At 36.2% G+C, this 24,025-nt stretch overlaps 1 protein-coding gene across 1 annotated transcript in view; it reads right to left on the bottom strand.

The window, feature by feature from the left end:
• Positions 1-20,439, bottom strand: part of GABRR3 (gamma-aminobutyric acid type A receptor subunit rho3) — a 46,923-nt gene extending 26,484 nt beyond the window's left edge. Inside the window, exons 1-4 of the mRNA XM_016156485.2 lie at positions 20,315-20,439; positions 10,376-10,488; positions 3,693-3,760; positions 469-692 (exon numbers count right to left, since the gene is read on the bottom strand). Of these exons, the coding sequence (XP_016011971.2) occupies positions 469-692; positions 3,693-3,760; positions 10,376-10,488; positions 20,315-20,439 (530 nt within the window). The remainder of the gene's footprint in view (positions 1-468; positions 693-3,692; positions 3,761-10,375; positions 10,489-20,314) is intronic.
• Positions 20,440-24,025: the final 3,586 nt, after the last annotated feature.

The following is a 24,025-nucleotide window of genomic DNA, read 5'->3' as shown; positions in this document are numbered from 1 at the left end:
AAAAATCATGAAAAAGGAAATGAAATTAGCAGGAACTTGTATGATGACTATACTTTCCCATGAAAAATGAAAGTGATAGTTAAGAAAGTTACTTAGCTCATCCAAGATTCCAAGACTGCTTGGTGGGCTACAGGGGTGGGGAGGAGCTGGTGAGTAGGAAGAGCAGTTTTGCATACCTAGAAAATTATGTGCTGGACTCACAAGGATTTCCACTATTCAGCTCCACTCTATTTATTCAATCTTATTTCCTACCATTCTCCAATACAGACAGGCCCGAGTAGGTATAGTTAGGAAATGATTCTTTAAAATCTGGAAGTTAGAACCAGGAAAAAAATCTCATCTTTTGCTTGTGCTCCAATCTCCAGCATCACTAAACACACAGCACTATCGTGAGCTTCGTCCGAAGTGAGATGAGCTGGGCACAGATGGCCATGATACAGGGAGCCAGCAGCAGCAGACAACCCTCACCTGAGACTGAAGAGGACATTTCCATCAGGGTGAACACGCAGCATGATATTCTCCACAGTCGTATCATGGATGAAGGATTTTTTAGAATGGACAAAAAAGACATCGGGCACCCAAATCTTTTTGATCAATCTATGATCAAAGGTCATGCTTTTGTTTGTTGTGCTAGGAAAGGAGAGTCTTTCATCTTTCCAATAATGCCTGAGATAAAAAGTCATCTTAAAGTCCTAGGCAGAGAAAAAAAGAGATAAGTAGAAGTCAGGAGGAATATGATTCAGGATGACCGGTCAACACAATTAGTCCTGGATGTTACCGACTGTAAATGAATGGCTTATATTGTATTTTCAGGTATATTTGGGATGAAGCTAGTGAGCTTCAGTTGCAGAGTCTCTCCCTCATCCAGACTCTAGTGAATATTGAGAGTTTCTGGGAAGTATAGAGTGTTCGTGTTGGGGGAGAAAAGCCAGTTGTGACTGGAAAGCATTTCTGCATAAGCACTCTGCTAAAGAATCTGAATTGATCTCAGAAGAAACTCCATGCTCTAGTATTTTATTTTGATCTCTTTTCCCATTGTGAATGAATATTCACTTTTATACCCAGTTTTGTATCCATAAATTTGATTGTTTTTGTTAAAGTTGAATAAACTGTAGTCCCACAAAAAACTCAACACAGCATTTATTCGAGCTGTTAGTAGAAAGAACTTCATCAGAGATCCTGGGGCAGAGGCAACAGTCTTACCCACTTGAGAGACAGAAAGCACCATAAAATGGTGGTTCTCAAATTCAGGGTTGCAAAAGAATCATGTGTGATTTTGTTCAAATGGCACATTCCCCAGAAGTTTGTCTCCAGAGATTCTAATTTGTAATAACTTAGGGATTTGAACTGTTAATGTAAGGAGGTAAGGAGGGGGAAAGCCATACTAACATCATATTAGCAGAAAAAAATCTGGTTAGTCAATGATTTGAGTTTTGTTTGGCTCTCAGATGCAACATGTAAGATTTTGTTTGAACAGAAACTCTCCTAGCTTTGTCTAAGTCAATGGGTGTGGACAATGACAATATGTTTTCGTTTTTACAACTGTTTATTTTTTACTATCATTTATTTCCCAACGATACTCAAATTTTTCTTGAATTAACACATAAATAGAACTTTGACAATTTTAAATGTGTCCTGTCATTTTCATTCAGTTAACATTTGGGTGGCAATAACTAATTGAGAAGTCACTATAAATAAAAATATTAATAAAGATTCATATGGAAAGATTATTTGACCTTATAGTGTAATTTATAATTCTAGGTCCTGCTTCCTTGAAAAATCCCTTCTTTGTTCTTTCTCTCTCTTTTTACATTTTTATCTTTAACTGTGATATTTGCATATTATAAAAGTAATACATAGTATCTAAATTTTGGAACTTACTTCTATGAAAAACCCTATATATAAGCTACAGCTCATATATCAAAAATACTTTTATTCTCAAAAGTATCCAAAAGCAAATTTTGAAAATTTCACAAGAACACCTATGTAAAAGATTCCAGAAAAGGGAATGAAATGCAAGGATTAATGTACGTAACACATTACATGAAATGATGAGATAAACAACAAACTAAATCTTTCCAGATGAAAAATGGAGTTTGAAATGAAAGTAATTAAAATCCTCCCTATTTATGGAAGGGTTATTTCCTGGTTTTATTTTTTAATCCCTGCCTCCCAACCCCAAAGCTTCCATGTTCAAATTAGAAAATAAAGGATGATAAGCATTTGGTTAAGGGCTGCAACCTCAATGACGGTAGGACCAGGTGAGTAACATCAATGAATGAAGCAGGATGCACCTAAGAGAAAATCCAGGCATGGTTTTTGGGGCAAGCTGGAGGGCACAGTCCCATCTAAAGGCATTTACCATTAAATTGGTTAATACTTTTTGGGGAGGTGGGAACAAAACTGAAATCTGAACCAAATCCAGAATCGAAACCCAAACCAAAACGTATTCCAAGCTGCGTCTCACCAGCGAGTACCTGTTACTGCTCTTGTAGTTAACGGTTGCATCTAGTGTGGCGTTGATAGGAAGCGAAGAAAGGCAACTACAGGAGATGATGGGAAAGACAGCACAACCGAAGAGAACAAAATTAGATGGAGAGAGCGATTCAGATGTGAGAATGTATATCACTTAGGTGAGACTAAGGAAATGGACATCGAAAATTTGAAACTACGAAAGCACTCCTTATTTGGTATAGAAAAATATACTAAAATGGGCTGCACGAAGCTCTGAGACATTACCAGATTAACAGAAAAGTCATAGGTAAAGGAACTACATCTAAAAACAAATGATATATGTGCTTAGATATCTAAGTTCACCATGGCACTAATTGTTATTTCTCAAAGCAAAATCCTGAAAAGCTTTAAAATTACTTAAATGAAAAATGGCTCTGGTAATTATGTAGACAAGGAAGGTAGTTCTAAGGTGAGAGTAGAGGAAATAAAATAGAAAAATTATGGCAGGGTGTATTAAAACATAAAAATAGCTCAAATGGTAAAACCAACTTGAGGGGCAGAGGGAGAGGGGGAGAAGAAACCAAAAAGCAAGGAATACAAAACAAAGAAGACTGAAAAAGGTTAAAAGGAAGGCTAATTGATGAGTTTCCTGTTTTAGGGCAGTGATTCACAAATTTATGAAAACATAGATATTTCATCGCAAACTAAAATAATGGCAGTCTGTTCTAAATTTCTAGAAAATAATCGGAAATAGACATTTTCTTAATTTAAATTTTTAGTTCCCAGGAGTTTTAAAAAATCCTTTGTTGTCTTCTGTCATTTATCTACAGATAAGCAATGTCAATAGTAATTGAAACATTTGGAAGATGTTCATCAAACATGGTTCAATTATCTATCACTTTATGGGTAAGGAATGACTGTGATTTCAAAATTCATATATTTTATGATCGCCTTCCTTCTTGTACCATTATTCCTGGTTCATGTTACATAGCTAAATATATCATGATTTCCTACAGCATTCCGCCATGTAAGCCATTCAAAGAAAAGGAGAAGAGTAGAAAAGGAATAAGAATTGTCACTAAGGGCAGAAAGAAATGGATAGATGAGAGTAAAGCAACCACAACTCTATTAAGCAAAGTTGAAAAGATAAACGACATAATTAAAATGATTTGTCAAAATAGTGACACTATCGAGCCTCTATCTTTACAGAAAAAGACCAGTATCTTACGGATACTTACCATGTTAACCTCTGAAATGCTGTCAATGCTTTCAATCTGGACATCTATACCCACTGGCACTGGAGACTCTTCAGAAAGAAAAATGGGTAAAATTCGAAGAAATCATTAGAATTATTTTGCAAACATTTAAAGCAGAGAGAATAATGTTGCAAATTAATTACTTTCCACTTTTTAACAACAAATTTCTCCATTATCTGTTGATAGATAATTATACATTCAATTATAATAATAAAGGCACATGTGTAAATAACTGTTACTCCAATAATCATTAAATATTTGCTTGACAACAATTTAATATTTTCTTATAGTATACTTAGTGCACAGTGGTGTTTCCAGGTTTTTTTGTTTGTTTGTTGTTTGGTTTTTGTTTTTTTTTTTAACTAGGAGGGATTAAAAAAGGAACAACATTTTCAAAACACGTCTCTGAGCATGTAGAATTCTGTATCTCTGGTAGATTTTATAGTCAGGGAGTGAAGTGGTCATGGAGTTCACAACTCTGGAAAATGTGGGAGCTTTACTCTCCTGCCAAAACAATTAGCCTTTTTCACTTGAGCAGTGCTTGGCAGGCTAGAAGGACAATGATGATAGTACTGTGCTATACAGGTGGAGGCCACACAGTCAGACATTGGTAACCACATCCTGCATTTGGAATGAAGCAAACATCCTTAGAAATGCATTTGATGACAATACACTGAGAGTCAGAACTGGAGTGACTTCAGTCAAAGAACGGCTGAAATTTGTTTGCAGTTGGATCTCACAGAATTGGGTTCACGGGCCCAGAGAACCCAAATAACAACACTAGAGAGTCCAGTCTAGACTGAGACCAGGACATTTCCTTGTGACGCCTCACAAATGGTTTCACCATTTCTTGCATGAAGAGACACTGATATTAATAATTTCATTATTTAGTGCTGTGTATGAAATTTAATGCATATATATGCTAAAATAATTTATATATTTATACATCCAGTCTTCGCATGTTTTCTTTCCATAGGGACCATTTCTCAATTAAATTGTATTGTCTCTGTATAGTCCTGAGTTAAAAAACACTTTGACTATTGTTGAAAAAATAGCAATCTTGCTTTGATAGATACTGGGTGACTGTTTTAGTTAAGATCCAGGATTTAGAAGGGTATGGCCAGAAAAACTTCCTTACTGAGGTCAATTAATGTCTGGATGTGCTACCCGTGACTTATATAGTGCATATAATTCACTAAAGCACCAAATTATTATCTATTTCTTTATTTTTAATTTTTATGAGAGTATATTTGAACCAAACTGATGACAATTTCTGGGAAGCAAGATCTCAAATGTTTTTTCTATTGTGTTTTAACCACGAAACACATTATAAAACAACATATGCCTTGCCAGTTCTTGTTTACCATCTACGACTCACCCCCCCCCCACCGGCCCCCGCTCCATTAACTGGTTGATGTTACCTTCACGTTATCAACACAGATTCCATTTTCTCTTCCATATGTCTATACCCTCAATATCATTCCTTATTTACAAGGGCTCCAGCTAGACAGGCACTAGGCCTGTTGCTTGAATATATTTCTGCTTCAGATTTTAGAAAAAAACATGCTTGCATCTTAACCACCTACTACGTCTTGCTATATTGGGTCAACTACTTTCTACAACAGTAATAATGACAATTCTGTAAATAATATTGTTTAATGATAATTGATTAAACATTAACTTGAGAACAACTCAGTATTATGCCTTTGTAAGATTCAGCTCTAATGCTTTTTGTTTGTTTGTTTGTTTGCCTTTTTTTTCTTTAATTAGTAGAGGTATCAAAGTAAAAATTTATGGTAACACCTCAACTATGGCTTTACTTGGGCTTTGAGTATGAGAAAATCTTCCCATGAATTCTATTACTCCAAAGGAATGAAAGGTTTGGCGAGTTCTTGGACAGGTAATAAAATATCCTGAATAAAATTCTGGCATTCAAGTCACAGGATAGGGTTTGAATCCAGTTCCACCACTCATGTGATCAAAGGGAAGTAACACCTCTAGCTTAGTTTCCTCACCTATAAAATTAGAATACTAGTACTCACCTTAGAGACTCATTTGAGGGCTAGAAATAATACAGTTAGTACACTTAATTGATGCTACTGCAATTTAGCAAAAATGTGACCCTGCCTCTAGGAATGCAAGCCATTATTCCCAAACCTACACTGCAACGTTTAGATAATCAGTCCATTCCTCACTGAAAAATGATACAGTGCTTCTCACAGAGCATTTATTTTATGACAAATATCTGAGAAATCTCAGAACTTGGATTTAGGATCTTGTGACTTATAAATAGATCTTAGTTGCTGATGACTACCTCTGCAAACCTGGGGACAACCTTACAAAGTCTCCATACAAGGATATATTCATGCCATCACTAGACAAGCCGTGGGCCCTCAGGATTGTTTGAAGGCTGGTCTGACAGTGGAGCAAAAACATGTCTGGTTCCTGGAAACATCTTAGATGTGTTCTTTCCTCCCTCCAGTTTATACTATCCTTGTGGGGATGAGCACTTCCATTTGCAAGGAAAGTGTTTGCCTTTGGATGTTGTCTGACCTCTTTTTTTTTTTTTTTTTTGCATCCTTTGAGCTCCATGTCCACGTGCTCCTTACTTCTGGATCTAAGAATCTATACTGTGGTCTGACATTCTTGAGGACAGAGTGGAGGGTGAGGGGAACGTAAAGACAAATGAAGAATCATAGAGTTTTGGAGCTGGATAAAAGCTCCAAAGGTCATTCTTTTTACAGACAAGGAGCTGAGTCCCAGAGAGAGAAGGTAGCAATCCGGCAGATAGGTTAAAAATCGTGAGATTTGTAGCCACATAAATCCAAGTAAAAGCCAAACTTCTGAAAATCCCTTAGTTCTTCAGTTTTCTCTTTTGTAAAATAGGGAAAATAACTATATGGTACCTACCTAATAGGGTTTCCATGATGCTAAAACAAAGAATGCATATCAAGTCCTTAGCCTAACTCCATTCAAATATCTCGACAACCATTTATTTATTATCTATTGAACCAGTAATATATACAACAACATGAATAATAACAACCTTATAAATATCATTAACTCTGTACATAAAGCATTTGAAATATAAAAAAATTTAAATAAATATTAATCTTACGACTATGGTGTTGATTTCCCATGATCACTAACCAGGTAGTAGCACATCCATTTATAGTCCTCTTTATATATATATAGATCATCAATCCAGTTTTTATGCATGCTGGGATAAGAAGAATTCAATGAAAGTTTTACATCTTATTTCTACAGTGCAAGTAAAATCCAGTATATAACATATTATCTCATGTTACCATTACAGCTACCTTTTAGCTAGCTAGGTAGAACCAATTTTAGCTCCATGTGACATATGAAGAAACTCATGCTCAGTGAGATTAGAGAACTTGCCTGAAATCTAAAGCTAGTTAATGCAGGAATAGAGGAATATAGGAATATGGTCAGGTCCTTCCGGATCCCGTCTAGTCCTCCTGTTTGACAAGCAAAGACTATACAAGTGGCTTTTACAACTTCAGCTTTTGTCTTTCCTCAGTATCCAGTATCTAGATGCTAAAAGAAACAAAGATATCATCACCTGTAAGACCAAAACAAAAAAACTCATAGTTATTGGAGATGTAAAGGGTAGGGAAACATAAATAAAGAAAACGAGCCACAATTTATAACCCAAGTTAAACAAAAAAGCTCCCCTAAATTTATATCCTCCTGTTTGCACTTAATGAGTCAATTAATCTTCTTATGCTTTATAAAAGTAAAATACACTGCAGTAGCAGCTGGTTTTAATGTTAAAGCTAATTAGGAAAGCACATTAAGGCAAGAGAAATGCTGAAGTTACATTTAGCTCAAGAGGAAAGGAGTATGTGTATGTGTTTGTGATACAGACAAATATAAAGAAAGAGAAGATAAATTAAAGCTTGTCTTTTTTATCTCGCAGTCTCATTTCCTCCTGGAGGCAGCCTTGAGAGAACAGAGAAATGGGTCACTGGATAAGGAGCTGTTCTGACCAAGACAAAGAAGGTTAAAGACTATATTTTACAGAGCAAACAGATGACACTTGTGACTGAATTTATGGATTTTTCTGCCCTAACACACAAGCCATTTGGACACCATTTAGCCCCAGTCCGTGACTGTCAGAAAAATTTCTTAATCATGGGATGATTTGCCACAGCACACTTTAATTGCATTTTTTAATAATCCCGCAAAGTAGCTGTAGGCGAAAAATTGTTTTAAAAAGAACATTCTCGCTAAAAAAAAAAAAAAAAAAAAAAAAAAAAAAATCTTAGCATGTATCTCTAACACATCAGGAGAATTGGAAATCTAAAGTCAATTTTATGTTTTTCTGGGGATAGGGATGACAAAGGAAGGAAGAATAAAGGCATAAATGTTTTTAAGATAAAAACAGAGGGTGAGCACTTAATCATCTACAGCTGTGTTTCTCAAACTGCAAAGTGTATTCAAATCACCTGCGGATCTTGTTAAAAGGCAGATTTTGATTCAGAAAACCTGGGGCGGGACCTGAGCTTCTGCATTTCCAACTAATTCTCAGGAGATTATACTGCTGGTCCTTGAACCACTTTCAGCTACAAAACCTTTCTAGAATGTTTGTTTCAAGGTCCAAATTCAAGGACAGTCATTTTTCTCTCAATCTTTCTGTCTGTCAACGGTCTAAAATAGACCCATAAAAATTCTTTCCCCTAGAATTGAAATTCATTTAATTGAGGTACCTAACCTGACAGGCATTAGGGCAGCTTTGTGAATTCGTGTTGAAGAGATCACGTACATCATTTTGAATTTCTGACTACTGCTTGGGAGAGGCCAATTCCAAGACATTCCTGTGTGGCTGGTGCCCCCTAGTGGCTCAAGAGACTCATAGCCGGCCAAGTTCATCTTAAGATTTTCACAAACCGAATGGTGGTAGGGCATTTTAGAAACTTTTTATAAAATCACAGAGACCAACGTATAGAACACTCGCGTGATAGTTGTAGAGTATATTATCCAAACACTGAGCAAATTTTGTTAGAGGAAAGAAACGGGACTACTGGGAACGGCAGTTAAGTCAGGCATCTTTAGTAGAATTGTGGTAAGGATAACACATCAGAGAAGCCGTGATCTAAAGAAAAAGAAGATAAACAGTCTTGGAAATAAAAAAAATGAACACGTCTTTAAACCTTATTAATTTCGAGCCTTCTAAGGTCTTAATTAGGTTACATAACTGTGAGACATGCTCTGGAGAAACAAAAAAATTAAACTCACCAAGGTATAATCTGATGCTGATCATTGAACTGTGTAGTTATAATATGTGGTTCTGAGACCAACAGCAGCAGAATAGCCTAGGAATTTATTAGAAAACCAGACTGTTGGCTCCACCTAGATCTCGTAGATTAAAACCTCTGGGAGTGAAGCCCATTAACCTGTGTGTTAAGAACCCCCAGGTGGTTCTGATGCTCACTGAAGTTTGAGTCACCAATCTAACAAAGTCAAAGCCAGACCCTTAGAATTGCAACCCTATGGATTCTAGGAAATAAAAACAACGAACAAACAAACAACCCTCAACATAACAACTACTTGACAAATTGGTTCTCTAGGGTACCTATGTGCCTGTAGCACTTCCCTTGGTCATTACCACAATCTAGGATTATCGAATCCCCCCCATCCTCACCCCACACTAAGAATTTGTATTGGTTCTTTATCAAAAAGCTGAACCTGTTCCACTGCTGGAGGATCCTGCCTTCTCATTCTCACATTCACTTTTCTGCCATCCACATCTCTAACATTTTGAAAAATTGTCAATTCTGGAATTGTGGGAGTGGGAGACAATGACAGGAGCGTTGGGATGGACTTGGCAGTAGGGCAGAGGGTGAAGTTTAACTGGTTGATTTCACCACATCCTGTATATGTCTAGAAAATCTGATACTCGCAGCGATGCAGCTATATACAGTTAAACGATCGGAGGGGAGGAAAAACTTCGTTCCACATCGCCTCCGTACCTGCCATTGCATCTTGGTTCCACTATCTGCTGCTTTTTTCTTGGTCTTGAGCAAATCTCTTATCTCTAAGCCCCAGTTTTCACACTGGATTATTAGGGATCCCGACTGTGTCTACTTCCTAAGGTCACTGTGAGAGAGTGTGGAATGAGCTAGCGCACATGGCCTGGCATGCCGATAGAACAATTTTATTTGGCTGAAGGTGATAAAAAAAAAAAAAAAAATCCCTCAGCAGAGTTGTTTCTTAGGGAGCCAAGCATTCAGTACACTACTTTTTCCATGATAACCAGGTGGTATAGCTTATAAGAGTATTCAGTAGGATTTTATGAATACCATCATGTGATCCAATTTACAAGTTTTAGTTTGAAATAAGTTGGTGTATTGGCAAGATATATTCATTCACTATTCATTGAACATATACTCTTTAAAATTAATAAATAGTATGGATAGTTAGTAAAGATATTTATCTTGTTTTGGTCAATTTAAAAGGCATAAAAATAAAACTATTGTGCTCATTCAAGAGAATGTTATCATAAAAAGTTTTCTCGTTTGTTTGTTTTTTTTTTTTAAATAGTCTTTACTTGTGTTTTAGTCTTAACTGCTTCAAATTTTCAGCTCCATTTTGACAGTGCAATGGATTGTGATATAGAGTTTGGTAAAGATAATACTCACTTCCAAATCCAGGTCTCATTGCAAAATCGTGGTCCTCTATGTGGAGAAGTTGCTCATATTTTAGGGGCCACACTTTGGTACTGTCATCTTTCCTCATTCTGGTTTCTTGTTTGCTGTCCCTCCAAAGGGGAAAAAATACTTTTGAGATATGTATGCACCTGATGTTTTGATTTAGGTTAGACTGCTGTGTTCAACATGGTATTCTCTGAAATATATACATAAAAGCTCATTTTCTCAGTTCATATTACACATATCAAAAGTTCTGCCAACATTTTCTCTTTATTTTTTATATAAAGGTGGGTAGGGCAGGTGGGGTAAACCAAATTTTGGAGCACCTTAAATGACAAACTGAGTTTGGATGCAATGCACTGACAGGAAATGTTTCTCAGAACATGGTGTTTAGGCTAGGAAAACCTGGTCACTACCACATGGGTGGAGGTAATCAAAATTCAGACCCACAGACTCCACCACCTAAACCAGAGCCAAAGAAAACGTGGCCTCCGAATCTGCATTAAACATGCTGTATACTAAAGTTAAACTACTTCTGCCCTATGACAACAAAAACAAAAGCCCTGCAGAATTGTAAGCTGATGAAAATAGTGTTTTACAAAGACAAAATGAGCAGAAAATATGGGCACAGGTTGAGGCGAGAGGTAGAATCTCTGTAGTAGGTTCCGGAACTTGAGGGATAGCAATGGGAACGGAAAGAAACCAAAAAAAAATGGATGGGTTTGATAATTGATTGGGCCAAATGCCAGGTCCAATTGTGAAGGAGGTGAAATCTATTCTCACTTACAGCTCATTAGGACAAGACAAAGCGAGGTGTGGCCTTTTGGGTATGAGCAGAGCCCTGATCTGGGAGTAAAAGCCCTGTTAACCCCCTGCGTCCGTGACCTCAGACAAGTTGCTGGCTTGGCCCCCCTGACTCATTTTTGGTTCTGTGATACATTCTTCTCAGTGATATTCTCAGAGTGGGGGTAAAATGCCTGTGAAAGCACAGCCCCTCTCTAAGGGACGTGCAGTGGTCTTCTCGTCCCAGGTGCTGGAGACTATTTGGCTCCTCCTTCTGGAAAAGTTTGTCTGTCATCATTATTGTCATCATCTTCACCATCAGCAAAGCAATAGTACAAGACCCCGAGGGGTCTGCTATGTGAATTCTAATTACTCTAAATTCCCGATATGCTTTTGCATTAATAAATGTCTTCTCCAGCAAAGAGATGTAAATTTTAACTCAGTATAGTGACTTTGATGGTGAAAATTTCACATTCTAAAACAACTGGTTGAAAAAATATATTCAGGCAAATGAGCACCTGATATCATCCATTATGTTCTTTCATTAAGGAAGTTTCTGGCTGAAACCCTCAGGGATTTATATATGTATTTTTCTTATTGATTGAAACAGGGGAAGTTGGAGGAAGAAAACTGTTTTGGGTAGAAGACAATGAGTTTGATTTTAAAAATGTCAAGTCATTATATCCTCTGAATAACTGAATACATAGGGCTATCTCTTCCAAAAATATAGAATTAACTAGAAAATTTCTTTCTAGGAGGTAGACTGAACTATTTATTCAAAAGGTAACAGCAGCTAGTTTTTATGCAATGCCTACTATGTGCAATGCCCCATGCCAGATGTTGTGTAAATATTCTCTCCTTTGGCATCACCTGGTCTGCTGGGCCCCATGCCCAGAGTTTCTGATTCAATAGTTTTGAGGTATGAGAATTTGCATTTATAACAATTTCTCAGGAGAACCTCTGGTCTGGAAAATAGTAAATATTTAATAAAAGTTAAGTAGTTATTATTTTAAGGAAAACAGAATGTAACTTTAAGTGGAAATTCATGAAAATTTGTGAACTCCTTTTTAAATAAAATGCAACTAAGTGGTATATCACTAATGTGTCATTTCAGGAGCATGGCCCACCATGAGATTGGAAAGATTAAATCTTCATCAAAAATCCCCAAAACACCAAACACAGAGCCTGCTATGAAATGCAGGCTCTTGGCAATACTTGAAAGCACACACACCTGTCCTTACCTGAGGGCTCTTCTGGTGCACAGTGAGATGTCCCATATTTACTTGTACTGGCTTTATTTATACCTCATCTATTTCTCAAAAAAAGATTATGTGGCTTATATACTATCTAAAAGAAATTCAAAAACTATGTACTCCTTCACAATATTTAAGTAGACATCTACAATTTTTTCATAATAAAATTTAAAATTACTTAAATATTAATCATTTAAAACATATTTCTACTTTTAATGTACCTATGAAATCTAAATATCCACATTATGTATTTTTTAAATGCATGAATGAGCTCCTCTTTAAAAATCATCAATTTAATTTCATGCCTTGTTTTCTTTGAACTTGCACTTTCATTTTATTTCCTTCCTAGAATTTTATCACCTTATTATACTTCTTTGCAAGAATAAAAGTATATACATTGAAATTAACTTTTTAAAGCTCTTATGACTATTACAAATGGAGCAAAACATAACTCATATAAATGTTGATAAATACTTATTAAAATTATGAATAAAATTTTATCAGAAGTATAAATCTTAATGAAGTGATGGTACATTATCCCCAATTATTTCCTGTAGCTGTATATGGATATTACTCATTGCTACAATGAAACCAGATCTAGCGTAAATTCTATTACTAATTTTTACTTTAAACTTTTTATTTTTTTACTGAGGTATAATTGACATAATATTATATTAGTTTCACTGTACAACATAATGATTTGATATTAGTACATATTGTGAAGTGATCGCCACAATAAGTGTAGTTAACATCCCTCACCATACATGGTAACAAAAATTTTTTTTTCTTTTGGTGCCGACTTTTAAGATCTACCCTCCTAGCTACTTTTAAATATGTAACAGAGTATTATTGACTATAGTTCACGCTGTACATTCCATCTGCATGACTTATTTATTTTATAACTGGAAGTTTGTACTTTTTGATACCCTTCCCCCATTTTACCCACCTCCAACATCCTGCCTCTGGAAACCACCAATCTGTTTTCTGTATCTACAAGCTTGGTTTCTGTTGTTGGTGTTGTTGTTGTTACTTTTGAATTTCACATGGTATTTGCCCTTCTCTATCTGACTTATTTCACTTAGTATAACGCACTCAAGGTCCATCCATGTTGTCACAAATGGCAAGATATCCATTTTGTGTGGCTTAATAGTATTCATATATTCATTGTATATACATATGTATATATTTACATACAAATGTATGTGTGTATATGTACACATATATACTATGTATACATATATACACTATATATACTATATACATATACATAAATTATATCTTTTTTATCCATTCATCCATTGATGGATACCTAGGTTGTTTCTATATCTTGACTATTATAAATAATGCTGCAGTGAACATAGGGGTACATATATCTTTTGGAATTAGAATTTCATTTTCTTTGGAAGAACACCCTAAACTGAAATTGCTGAATCATATAGTAGTTCTATTTTTAATTTTTGGAGGAACCTCCATACTGTTTTCCATAATGGCTGTACCAATTTACATTCCTACTGACAGTACACAAGGGTTTCCTTTTCTCCATATCCTTGCAAACACTTGTCATTTCTTGTCTTTTTTATAGTAGCCACTTTAACAGGTATAAGATGATATCTCGTTGTGATTTTGATTTGCATTTCCCTGGTTCTATTTTTTTTAACTTTTATAGATGAAAATATTGAAAACCTTTGTTAATATATACGTAAGTACATGAAATTTAAAGAAATTTTGTTTCAGCAATATCACTTTATTTAAATTCCTTTTTATATTCTGAAATTCACATTTTTATCACACTATGATCATTAGAAATGATCTGTGTAACCTGACAAATTAATTAGATGCTTTCTTCCTTCAGTTTTGTTGAAAGCAAAAAAGAAAGAAAGAAAGAAAGAAAGAAAGAAAGAAAGAAAGAAAGAAAGAAAGAAAGAAAGGAAAAGAAAAGAAAAGAAAAGAAAAGAAAAAAGAAAAGAAAAGAAAAGAAAAGAAAAGAAAAGAAAAGAAAAGAAAAGAAAAGAAAAGAAAAGAAAAGAAAAGAAAAGAAAAGGAAAGGAAAGGAAAGTATAATAAAAGGAAATCACCCAGTTTGGAAGAAGATGCGTTATTTAAACTGAAGTCATCCTGTATCTCAACGCAGTATTTATAAGTCTCTTTTTACCCAGGAAGATTTTCTAGACTGGGGTAATAGGCTAAATGGGACAGAGCAATCATTAATGGGAGGCTACAAAGGAGACTGCCACCAAGTTTGCTGATGGATAAATTTTAAGAAAGATTATCATTTCTTTGAAAAAATGATTTTTTAAAAACGATCTATGCCCATAGACCCCACTGATAGCCAGCATGCACCCTGAGGGGTACATTAGATTTCAGGAGTATAGGTGCCCTATTTGAAGACTCTAGGTTTATTTTTTAAAAACTACACACACACACACACACACACACACACACACACACACACACACACGTGTGTGTGTGTGTGTGTGTGTGTGTGTGTGTGTGTGTGTGTGTATTAGGACCGAACTAGAACAATCAAAGGTGAGAGAAGCAAATATGCCCAATAAGGGGGTTGATTTATGATGGAGCATCAGATTTAGCTCAGAGCTTTCTGGTCGTATTCCACATATGTATCATTTTTAACTACTTTGTGCCTCATGTACTCTCCCCTTTTCTAGAATAAAAAAAATGATTTCATTTTTAGTAGCTACCATAAAAAGCTTTTAGAAACTCCGGTCTGAGGAAAGGGGCTTATGGAAGGCTGAGTCCTAATGGGATAGAGCAAGGAAACCTTGGCTCATGGAGAGTCTTAGCATTCTCAGTCACTGTGTTTGCCCGCAAAATATTGTAAACATTATTTGAGGAAGAGTAGGTGTGTAAGTCTTGGTAATTGTTACCATTTTTCTCTTTGAGTTAGAACCTTTTCCTTCTTGGATAAAGCAAAGAAAACATTTCTATGTTGTCCCAGTGTCAGGAGCCATTTTGAGAAGCCATTATGAGGCACTGGAAAAGTCACGTAGCTAAAAGCCATGGTATGGTCGATGAGTTTAAAACAATGGTCACCTTGGTAAGCCTCATAAAGTCACCTTTTAAGGTAATGGAATGTTATACTACGTGGAAACAAGAACGTGGAGGATCTTATGTAATTGACAAGCATTGTTTTAGATATGTATGGTGTGCTTTGCTATGGTAAGGTAGTGATTGATTATGGTATTCGGAAATCACATAAAAAGGCTATGCTAAATAAACTCGGGGCTGCAGCTCTGACCGTACGCCCTCTCGGAAAGCTCTTTCCTGTCTTCTCTTTTTTCCCTTAGGCTTTACCCCCCTCTTTCAGGTACTGATCGACTTTAGCCAGCTGGCTCCGGCATCCCAGTATCAGAAACTCCACTATAAATTTTAAATAAGAAACTGAGGGTCTGGAGGGAAGGAAAAACTGGATTTTGACTGGCTTCAAGAGGACTAAGAGGGTCTTTGAGGAAGACATTAGGCAAAGAATTAAAAAGTACTAGAAGTGGCTGAGGAAAAGCAAACACATCTAAGTCATTCTAATATGTTGGAGTTTACCAAGTGGAATGACAAAAAAAATCCATTTCACTTGGGTCACGAATGCCTAGTTGCTTTATAAAACTGCTTTCTCAAGGGCCTATATATTTGATTAGTTTACTAGGATCAGAGATTGAAAACAACTAGGTCTGACTTGAATAGATTATTTACATAGCAAGATATAATTGATAAGCATATTAACAATATTGACTCTAGAGGGTTAACAGTGAGATGCCAATTAAAACCCTAACTACCATTTAATACTACTTAAGTGAGCAGAAAACAAAATCTTAGCATCTAATGCTATTAAGAACATGATGAAATGGAAACATTTCTATTTTGTAAATGGTAGTATACATATTGGCAAAACCCCTTTAGAAATCAATTTCAAGAGCTATCAAGATAATTTATGTGCTTTGACTCAGTAATTTATTTCTAGACACATATTTTTTATTGGTAAAGGTAAAATTACATGCATGAAAATATTTATTGCTATTATTCATTCTAGTACAAACTTGAAAATAAATGTTCAATAATAAAGTAGGTAATTCAAAGTAATTATATGGAGTGATTAAAAATACCATTATGATGTCCATGAAAATGTGGAAAATGCTTAAGTTAAGAAAATACAAAACCATGTCTATACTATACTTTTAAACATAAAAAATCATGTAGGTACATGAATGTACATTAGGAGTAACCTTGGAAAAGGGAAAGCATAATGGAGATTCTCCCTTCTCCCACCCCAGGTAAAAAACCTGTTATTGGATTTGTGTAATAGATGCTTTATAAGTTATCTAGACCAAATTGCCATCCTAGATCCTAGACTTGCCATCTAGGATCTTTTCCAAATAAGGATCCAGTCATGGCTTTTCACCTTCTCATTCCATTCTTCTTGTCATTGTGCTAACATGGGCTTTTTCTGTTTAAGCTCTGTTACGAACTGGTGTTTACCCTAGGTCTCCGATGCTTTTGAGGTTTCTTAGGGAGGACATGGAGTATTATCCAGAGTGAATCTTGTGGCTTTGACTGAACTGCTTCTGAACCTCCAAACTGTGGGAATATATAACTTTAGTCAATAACCTCCTATAAAGGGAAAACCTACACAGATGAACATTTCTGAGGAAGAGCCAGCCAGAGAGTGGACCCCACTTGAGATAACAATGGTTCCTAGGTCTCACTTGGGTCTCCATCCGATCATGAACTCAGTGATGAGGTCTCAGTTTCCTCATCTGTGAAATGAGGAAATTGGATCACATTAGGAGCTGGTCTGCAAGTATATTTTGGATAGCCCATCTGGCAGACTAAATTGGAAAATTTCACATGAAAATATGAATTTCCTGCTTCTTTTGCAAAATCAGAAAATCTAACAAGCAGCTTCCCCCAGAGGAGCATATAGCCTGTAATTGTCACAGTCTTTCTTCTGTCTTATTTGCAGTAGTGCTTGCATTTGCAAGCCCTAGGATCTTTTTGGCTTTTACATTAGGTTCATACATGTGCTGGTAAATGTGTAACGAGTTGTTCTCCAGGAAAAAAAAAAAAAGCCCTAGTTGTAGCATTTGCTGATTTTCATGATGTAAATACTCCCATCATGGCTAATCTGAAGTTACTGACATGGCAGAGATGTTCATAGCCCACAGTGTAGTGTCACATAATATAATGTAATATCACGTAATATGATATGATGTGATATATGATAGTATACTATTGTTTATAGATAGGAAAAGATAGGATGGTACAGTATAGTGTAGTATTTCTACTATACAGATGTGATGGATGTAAGTAACCTTAAGAACAATAGATAATAGTAAAATGTACTAAAGTATGTAGGAAGTGGTGAGTCTTAAGAATTTATTACCTTAGTTTTAAGAGTTATTTATCTAATTGTATGTTTAATAATGTAATTTTTAATAATTTTATTTTTAACAGTCAGTTAATAGATTACCTGAAAATTTAACAGCTGGCTCTGGCAAGCTGATTTAAGCAGACTTCAGACTCCACACTCTGCTCATTATTCTTCAGGCCAGAGACAGTGTACTGTTCCACTATAGTACCCCTAACGCCCGACTCAGAGTTGGCATATAAAGACACTCAGTACAATTATTGAAAGAATCAATTAATACTCAGTGAGTCTACATACCTAATCCTCTTTGCATCACTATGGAGCCAAATCTCTTCCCTGGGCAAAACAGGAATATTTTTCACCTGCCATAATTTAGTTCATTCACCACTGTCACCCCCATTTTGTTTTTAAGAAGCATAGGGAATCCTTAGATATAAAAATTTAAAAAATGTTGGGATAAAAATGGGAATTTAGATTACATTCTGAATGAAAATAGTTAATAGCAAAGCAATTAAGGACCTGATTGCATAGAAACTGGCTCAAGATAATACATATAGATTTACTTCATAATTTTCAAAGAAAAATCATGGATTTCTTCCATGTTTATCCTATTAATTCTCTTGCATTATGAAAGAATGGATTATTAGTAAATTCATTCATTATTTATTTAGTTACTATTATTCAGATTGATATGGGGCAAAGAACCTCACATTATTTATTCACATACTAAGGTCTGAAGAATCCTGAGCTTCTTGCTCTAAAAACTACCCTATACAATAATTTATTTTTGTCAAAATGCCTTAAAATCTGCATGCCAGTATGCCAAGTGGTGGTCCAGAAATTGGCTGGCTGGATTGCTCTGTTTACTCAGAGAAAATGCCTGGCTTTCATTCTAAGTGGCTACTTTTGAATGGGGGTTGATGGTTTCCTTAATCTGTCATGTCCTAGAGGATTTTTCTTTGAAAAACAAAAGAAACGTATAAATTTTTAATGAATCGTGTTCTAGCTTATTGCTGAGAGGGGTACCTCACTTAGGATATAGAGAAGTGAAAACAAACATACTTGGCCCCACGTAGCAGAAACCCGGGGTTCCCTATTCATTTAAATAGGATCTAAAAATGAGATATCTAAATTAAGAAAGAAATTCCCACCCCACCACAAAACACACACACACACACAAGCAACTCTGCTACTGACAGTGGGCCGGTGAGATGGATTAGCTTCTATAACAATCTCCCTTCTCATCCACATATCCACCCAACAAACTGGACAAATCTATGTCTGAGTAGGAACGATATTTTAAGCAGTCTCCATCTACTTCAAAATTAGATAAGCTATACAACACAGAAGTTACAAGCAACCTGAAAAAAACATAGCCCGGTGGTATAACCCCACATTTCTCAAATATTGCCTTGCCTAATTGCCTTGAAGACAAAGAAAAACTCAGAAACTTCCTCACATCTCAGATCTGAGTGTGAGAGCCGAAGCATGGAAGGAATGAGTGGGGAGCAGTCCTTGATTTTCGACAATAGCACCAGAGTGGAGAATCTAGTAACCTCTCCCAGCTCTCGAGCACACCTATTTTGGTTTTGGTCATTAAATCTGAGGCTTCAGAGGATTTTTTAAAAATTTCTGTTCTTTTTCCTGATCTTATTATGAGAGCTTCACAAATATTCATGAAGGCAATCTGGCTGAAACATTTGTTGCTCTGTTGATTGCCAAGGTCAGCTGGGTGGTATAACCTTTCCTCCTCAGTTTCTCCTCTGGGGTCATTTGAGAGATCTTGTACTTGGTGAAAAGGAAAGACTTTCCCCAAGAGAGGAGGTCATTTCTTGGTTATTAAAGGTCATAGGTAATAGGAAAACAGTTGTTGCAGTTTGCCTGGAACTGAAGAGATTCCTGGGACTTTTGGTGCTAAAACCCATGAAGTCTTCAGCAAATCAGGGATGAACCTGTCACTCAAGTAGTAAGCTAGTCTCCCTTACTAGCAAGCCCAAGCATGCTCTCGATTATTGATAATACATAATAATGATGATTTATCGACATTCGGTGATACTTCAAAAGTATGGAAACGATTCTTAAAGACAATAAATGGCTTTAATGCCTTTCTATACTACCTCTTCAATATATGAAACTACATACCTTACAAGCACTTGACATTAGAAGAATTCGATGCCTAGACTATCATTCAAAAAAATTTGAACATTAGGTTTCTTCAAGTGTCATTATTAATAATAGATATCTTATTCATTAAGGAAATATATTCCCTGAAAGAAGATCCCAGTATGAGCCCTTTAACTATTATCTCCAAAAATAAGCATATGAATGTCAGCAGATATCCAAGATTCTGCTCTTTCTGATGCCGACCCAAGGCGATTTATTTTGATGCATGAATGCTATCATTAGAGACAATCACTACCACAGGGATTTGCTACCGTTAAAGATGTTAAAGATAGTTTCCAGGTTTCCCATATGCCCCAGGCAATAGGTGAGAGAAGCTGGGTGCGGATGTCTTACCAGGTCCGAGTCCCAGAAGAGGAGCACCGCTGCGGGAGCTTCTCGATTTCAGCAGCAGCAAAAGCGTTTGGCATCAAAATGACCCAGATGCAGGTGAAGAAGACGGACTGGGAGGCCAGGATCATCACTTCCAAGAGAAAGGAATGCACATAGATGCAACCAATGCTATTAACAATAATTGCTTCTGTGTCTTTAAAAATAAATAGTGTGACGGGTAAAAAGTATCGGAGGAAAAGGAGAGACATTGCCTTCAGTGCTGTGTCTCCTGTTTTAGTAGATTAAACAGATTCACATTACCTACAGGCAAACATCTGTCTGGATAATCAGCAATTTGGGGAAAACAAAGCAGGTTTTTTTCATCTTCAGTTCAGATCGCTTGGTTCTCCATTCCAGGGAATGTTCTTAGTGAGATGCTTGATCCTCTACTCAACATACTCTCAGCGGCAGTCCTCGTCAGACAAAGAAGTGAGGTTAGGCCTTAAATCCCCTTAATCCAACACAATATCATTTGAATATATTTAACCATGCGGCAAAATAATACACTGACTGAGAAAGATAATTAATTTAATTTTAATTACACATTTAAAAAGACCTTTTCCTTTATCTCGTGGTTCCTTTTTAATCCAGAAAGGAAACTTTCTCTCTCCAAATGCATACAAATCACTATAGCACAAACAAATAATTAAATTATTCTGTCAAATAAATAATCATATTTTAAGATGTTGGTTTATTTCATTGATACAAAAAGTGGTTCAGTTTTAGGTTTGATATTATAAGCAGCCTGATAAATGAAAATGAGTCTCAGGGAGTGGGTAAGGACTATCACTGTTAAATTATGACCACACACCCTCCTAAGGGTTGTTTGCATACGTAAAGTAGACATATTCCTTGGAAACAGTCCCTCTGTCTATGCAAAGTGCCAATGAATGGGCGTGTCAGTGAAATTTAATTTCTCCTTGGAATATCACAAGGTGAGCAATACAGCAAGAGCTGACTTGTTTACTAGGACTTCGGAAGAATGCCTTTTCTTCCCAGAAAGATAGTGTGAAGGAAATTCTTAAATTTCTTAATTTGTCTCCTTGACACCTTGTGTCCCATGTTATTGCTTTACCACATTAATTTCGTTTGACTTATGTTATGTCTTCTCTCAGCCCATGCATTAAAACTTTCTATGTTTCTTAGGCATGTCTTTCCTCTTTAAAATATATGTTTAATATAAAATGTAACAAATATACAGAATGAGGTAAGAAATCCTTGCCTCTCCCCTAAATCTCTATTTAGTGTTTATCACTACATAAAGTTATAACATTATCATATATGCATTCAGAAACAATGTACAAACTCCTGCATATTTCAAAAAACTTTATATAAATGGTATCTTACTATACTTTTACTTCTAAAACCCACTTTTTCTTTCAATATTATGTTTAGAAATTTATTATGTTGATAATGTAGTTCTAATCAATTAATTTTTAACTGCTATGTGCTATTTCAGCATTTTTATATATTCATCCTTTTGCTGATAGACATTATTTCCTGCAGTGAACTTTTGTAAATATTTTCTTGTGCACATATGTAAGAGCTTCTTTAGGGTAAATACCTAGAAGTAAAATTGCTAGGCTGAACCATTTTCACATCTTCATATTTATTGGGTATTACCATATTTGCTCATCAAGGTGATTGCACCAATTTACAATGCCATTAGCAGGGAATGAGAGTTCTCATTTCTTAAAATCCTTTTTAACATTGGTGTTATCAGGTTTTTAAATGTTATTCAACCTAATGGACGTTATAGTTTTAGTTTTAATTCCCCTACTGGCTGGAGAAGTTTGAGCATTTTTTCCCCCTATATATTTCTGGGCCTATAAGTTTTCCTCTTCTGTGACAAGCCAGCCAAATAGAAGAAATGTAAGAAAAGTTGCTGGTCTTAAGTGACTGTCACTTTGGCTGCTGGAGAACTCCACTGTGGTCAAAGTTTACTTTTCACTTCAGTATTCTCATGAGATCCAGGGACCCGAGCCCTTGACCCAGCACTGTGCTGCCGAGACCTGCTGTCTCTTCATTTAGTGCCGACATCGACATCAATATCTTCCCAAACAGTTTTGGCTACACTGGAGATACTCTGTGAAGAGGTGTCCTGTGCTGAGTTTGGGAAATGCTGTACATTTTATTACCTTCTCAGGGATTCAGAGTTCACACGACAGGGAACAGCGAAAGTGCTCTTGCCCTTCAGCTGCGTGGAGGATGTTCCCTCAATGGTCTAGTCTCAGCTCTTGTCTCATTCGATCAAGCAGCTGGAAACACTGACATGCCTGATCTCTTCCTCTCGGCTGAAACATTTTCTCCAGCGCTTTCTGGGACACTGTACTTTCCTGTCATTATTCTTTGTTCTTATTATGTGACCCCCTCTTCTATCACGTCTCATAATATTGGAGTGGCCCAACCCTCAGTACTTCAGTACTTCAGCACTTGTTTTTGTTAGTTTGTTTGTTTTCCTACCAACTCACTCCTTTAGCAATCTCAACTCGTTTCAAGGCTTTAAAAACCAAACATATGTTAAACACTCCCAAATTTATGTTGTTAGTCCAAGCTCTTCTCCCAAAATTGTGTCCTGCCCCCCCAAATTCATGTTGAAATTCTTACCCCCAAATGTGATGGTTTTAGTAGGTGAGGCTTTGGGAGATGACCATGAGGATGGAGTCCTCATAGGTGGAGTTAGTGTCCTTATAAAAGAGACCTCAAAATAAACCTAAAAGTAACAAATGAACAGGACAAACAGAGACTCATGGACATGGACTATAGACTAGTGTTTACCAGAGAGTAGATGGTAGAGGAGGAGGGGGGAGGTGGATGGGGCAAAGGGGGTCAAATAAAGGGGAGTGGGGGAGGGTGAAGTGGGTAAAGGGGATCAAATATGTGGTAGCTGAAGGAAACTGGACTTTGGGTGGTAAACATGCAATAGAATATTCAGATGTCAAATTATAATGTAAACTTGAAAATTATATAATTGTATTAACCAATGTTACCCCAATAAACTTAATTTTTAAAAAAAGAGAGACCTCTGAGAGCTACCTCATCCTTTCCACCATGCACGATATGATGAGAAGACTGTAACTTGGAAGAGAACCCTCATCTGACTATGCTGGCCACCCAGATCTTGAACTTTCAGGTTCCAGAACTGTAAAAATAGATTCCTGTTGTTTATAAACAATCCAGTTTGTGGTTTCGTGTTATAGTAACCCAAAAGGACTAAGACCTTTATCCAACTAAGACGTTTATCTACCTGCTTAATAGTTTTACTTGAATGTCTGATAAGTACATCGTTTGACATGTCGAAAAGTAAGGTTAATATTTCCCTCTGATTCGTAACCCTCTCTGTCACAACTGATGACAATACTGTCTTTTCTCTACTCCTCTCTCTCACACTCCAAATTCATTCCACTTTAAGAATACATCCAGGATCCAAGTACTTCTCACCACAACCTCAGCTGCTACTTTGGTCTCCCAGCCATCACCAGTTTTTGCTTGAATGATCGCAGTACTGCCCTAACTGGCCCCCTTGCTCCTTTCTTCGCCAAGTTTCAGTCAGGTCTCAACACAGCAACAACAACCCTTTAAAAATATGAATCAAATCAAGTTACTTCTCTCCTCAAATCTCTGCAAAGGTTACTTATTTTCCTCAATTTAAAAAGTCTTTACAATGCCTAGGAA

Source organism: Rousettus aegyptiacus, unplaced genomic scaffold (assembly GCF_014176215.1).
Source record: "Rousettus aegyptiacus isolate mRouAeg1 unplaced genomic scaffold, mRouAeg1.p scaffold_m13_p_4, whole genome shotgun sequence".
NCBI classification, from domain to species: domain Eukaryota; kingdom Metazoa; phylum Chordata; class Mammalia; order Chiroptera; family Pteropodidae; genus Rousettus; species Rousettus aegyptiacus.
This window is presented reverse-complemented; position numbering and strand designations above follow the sequence as displayed.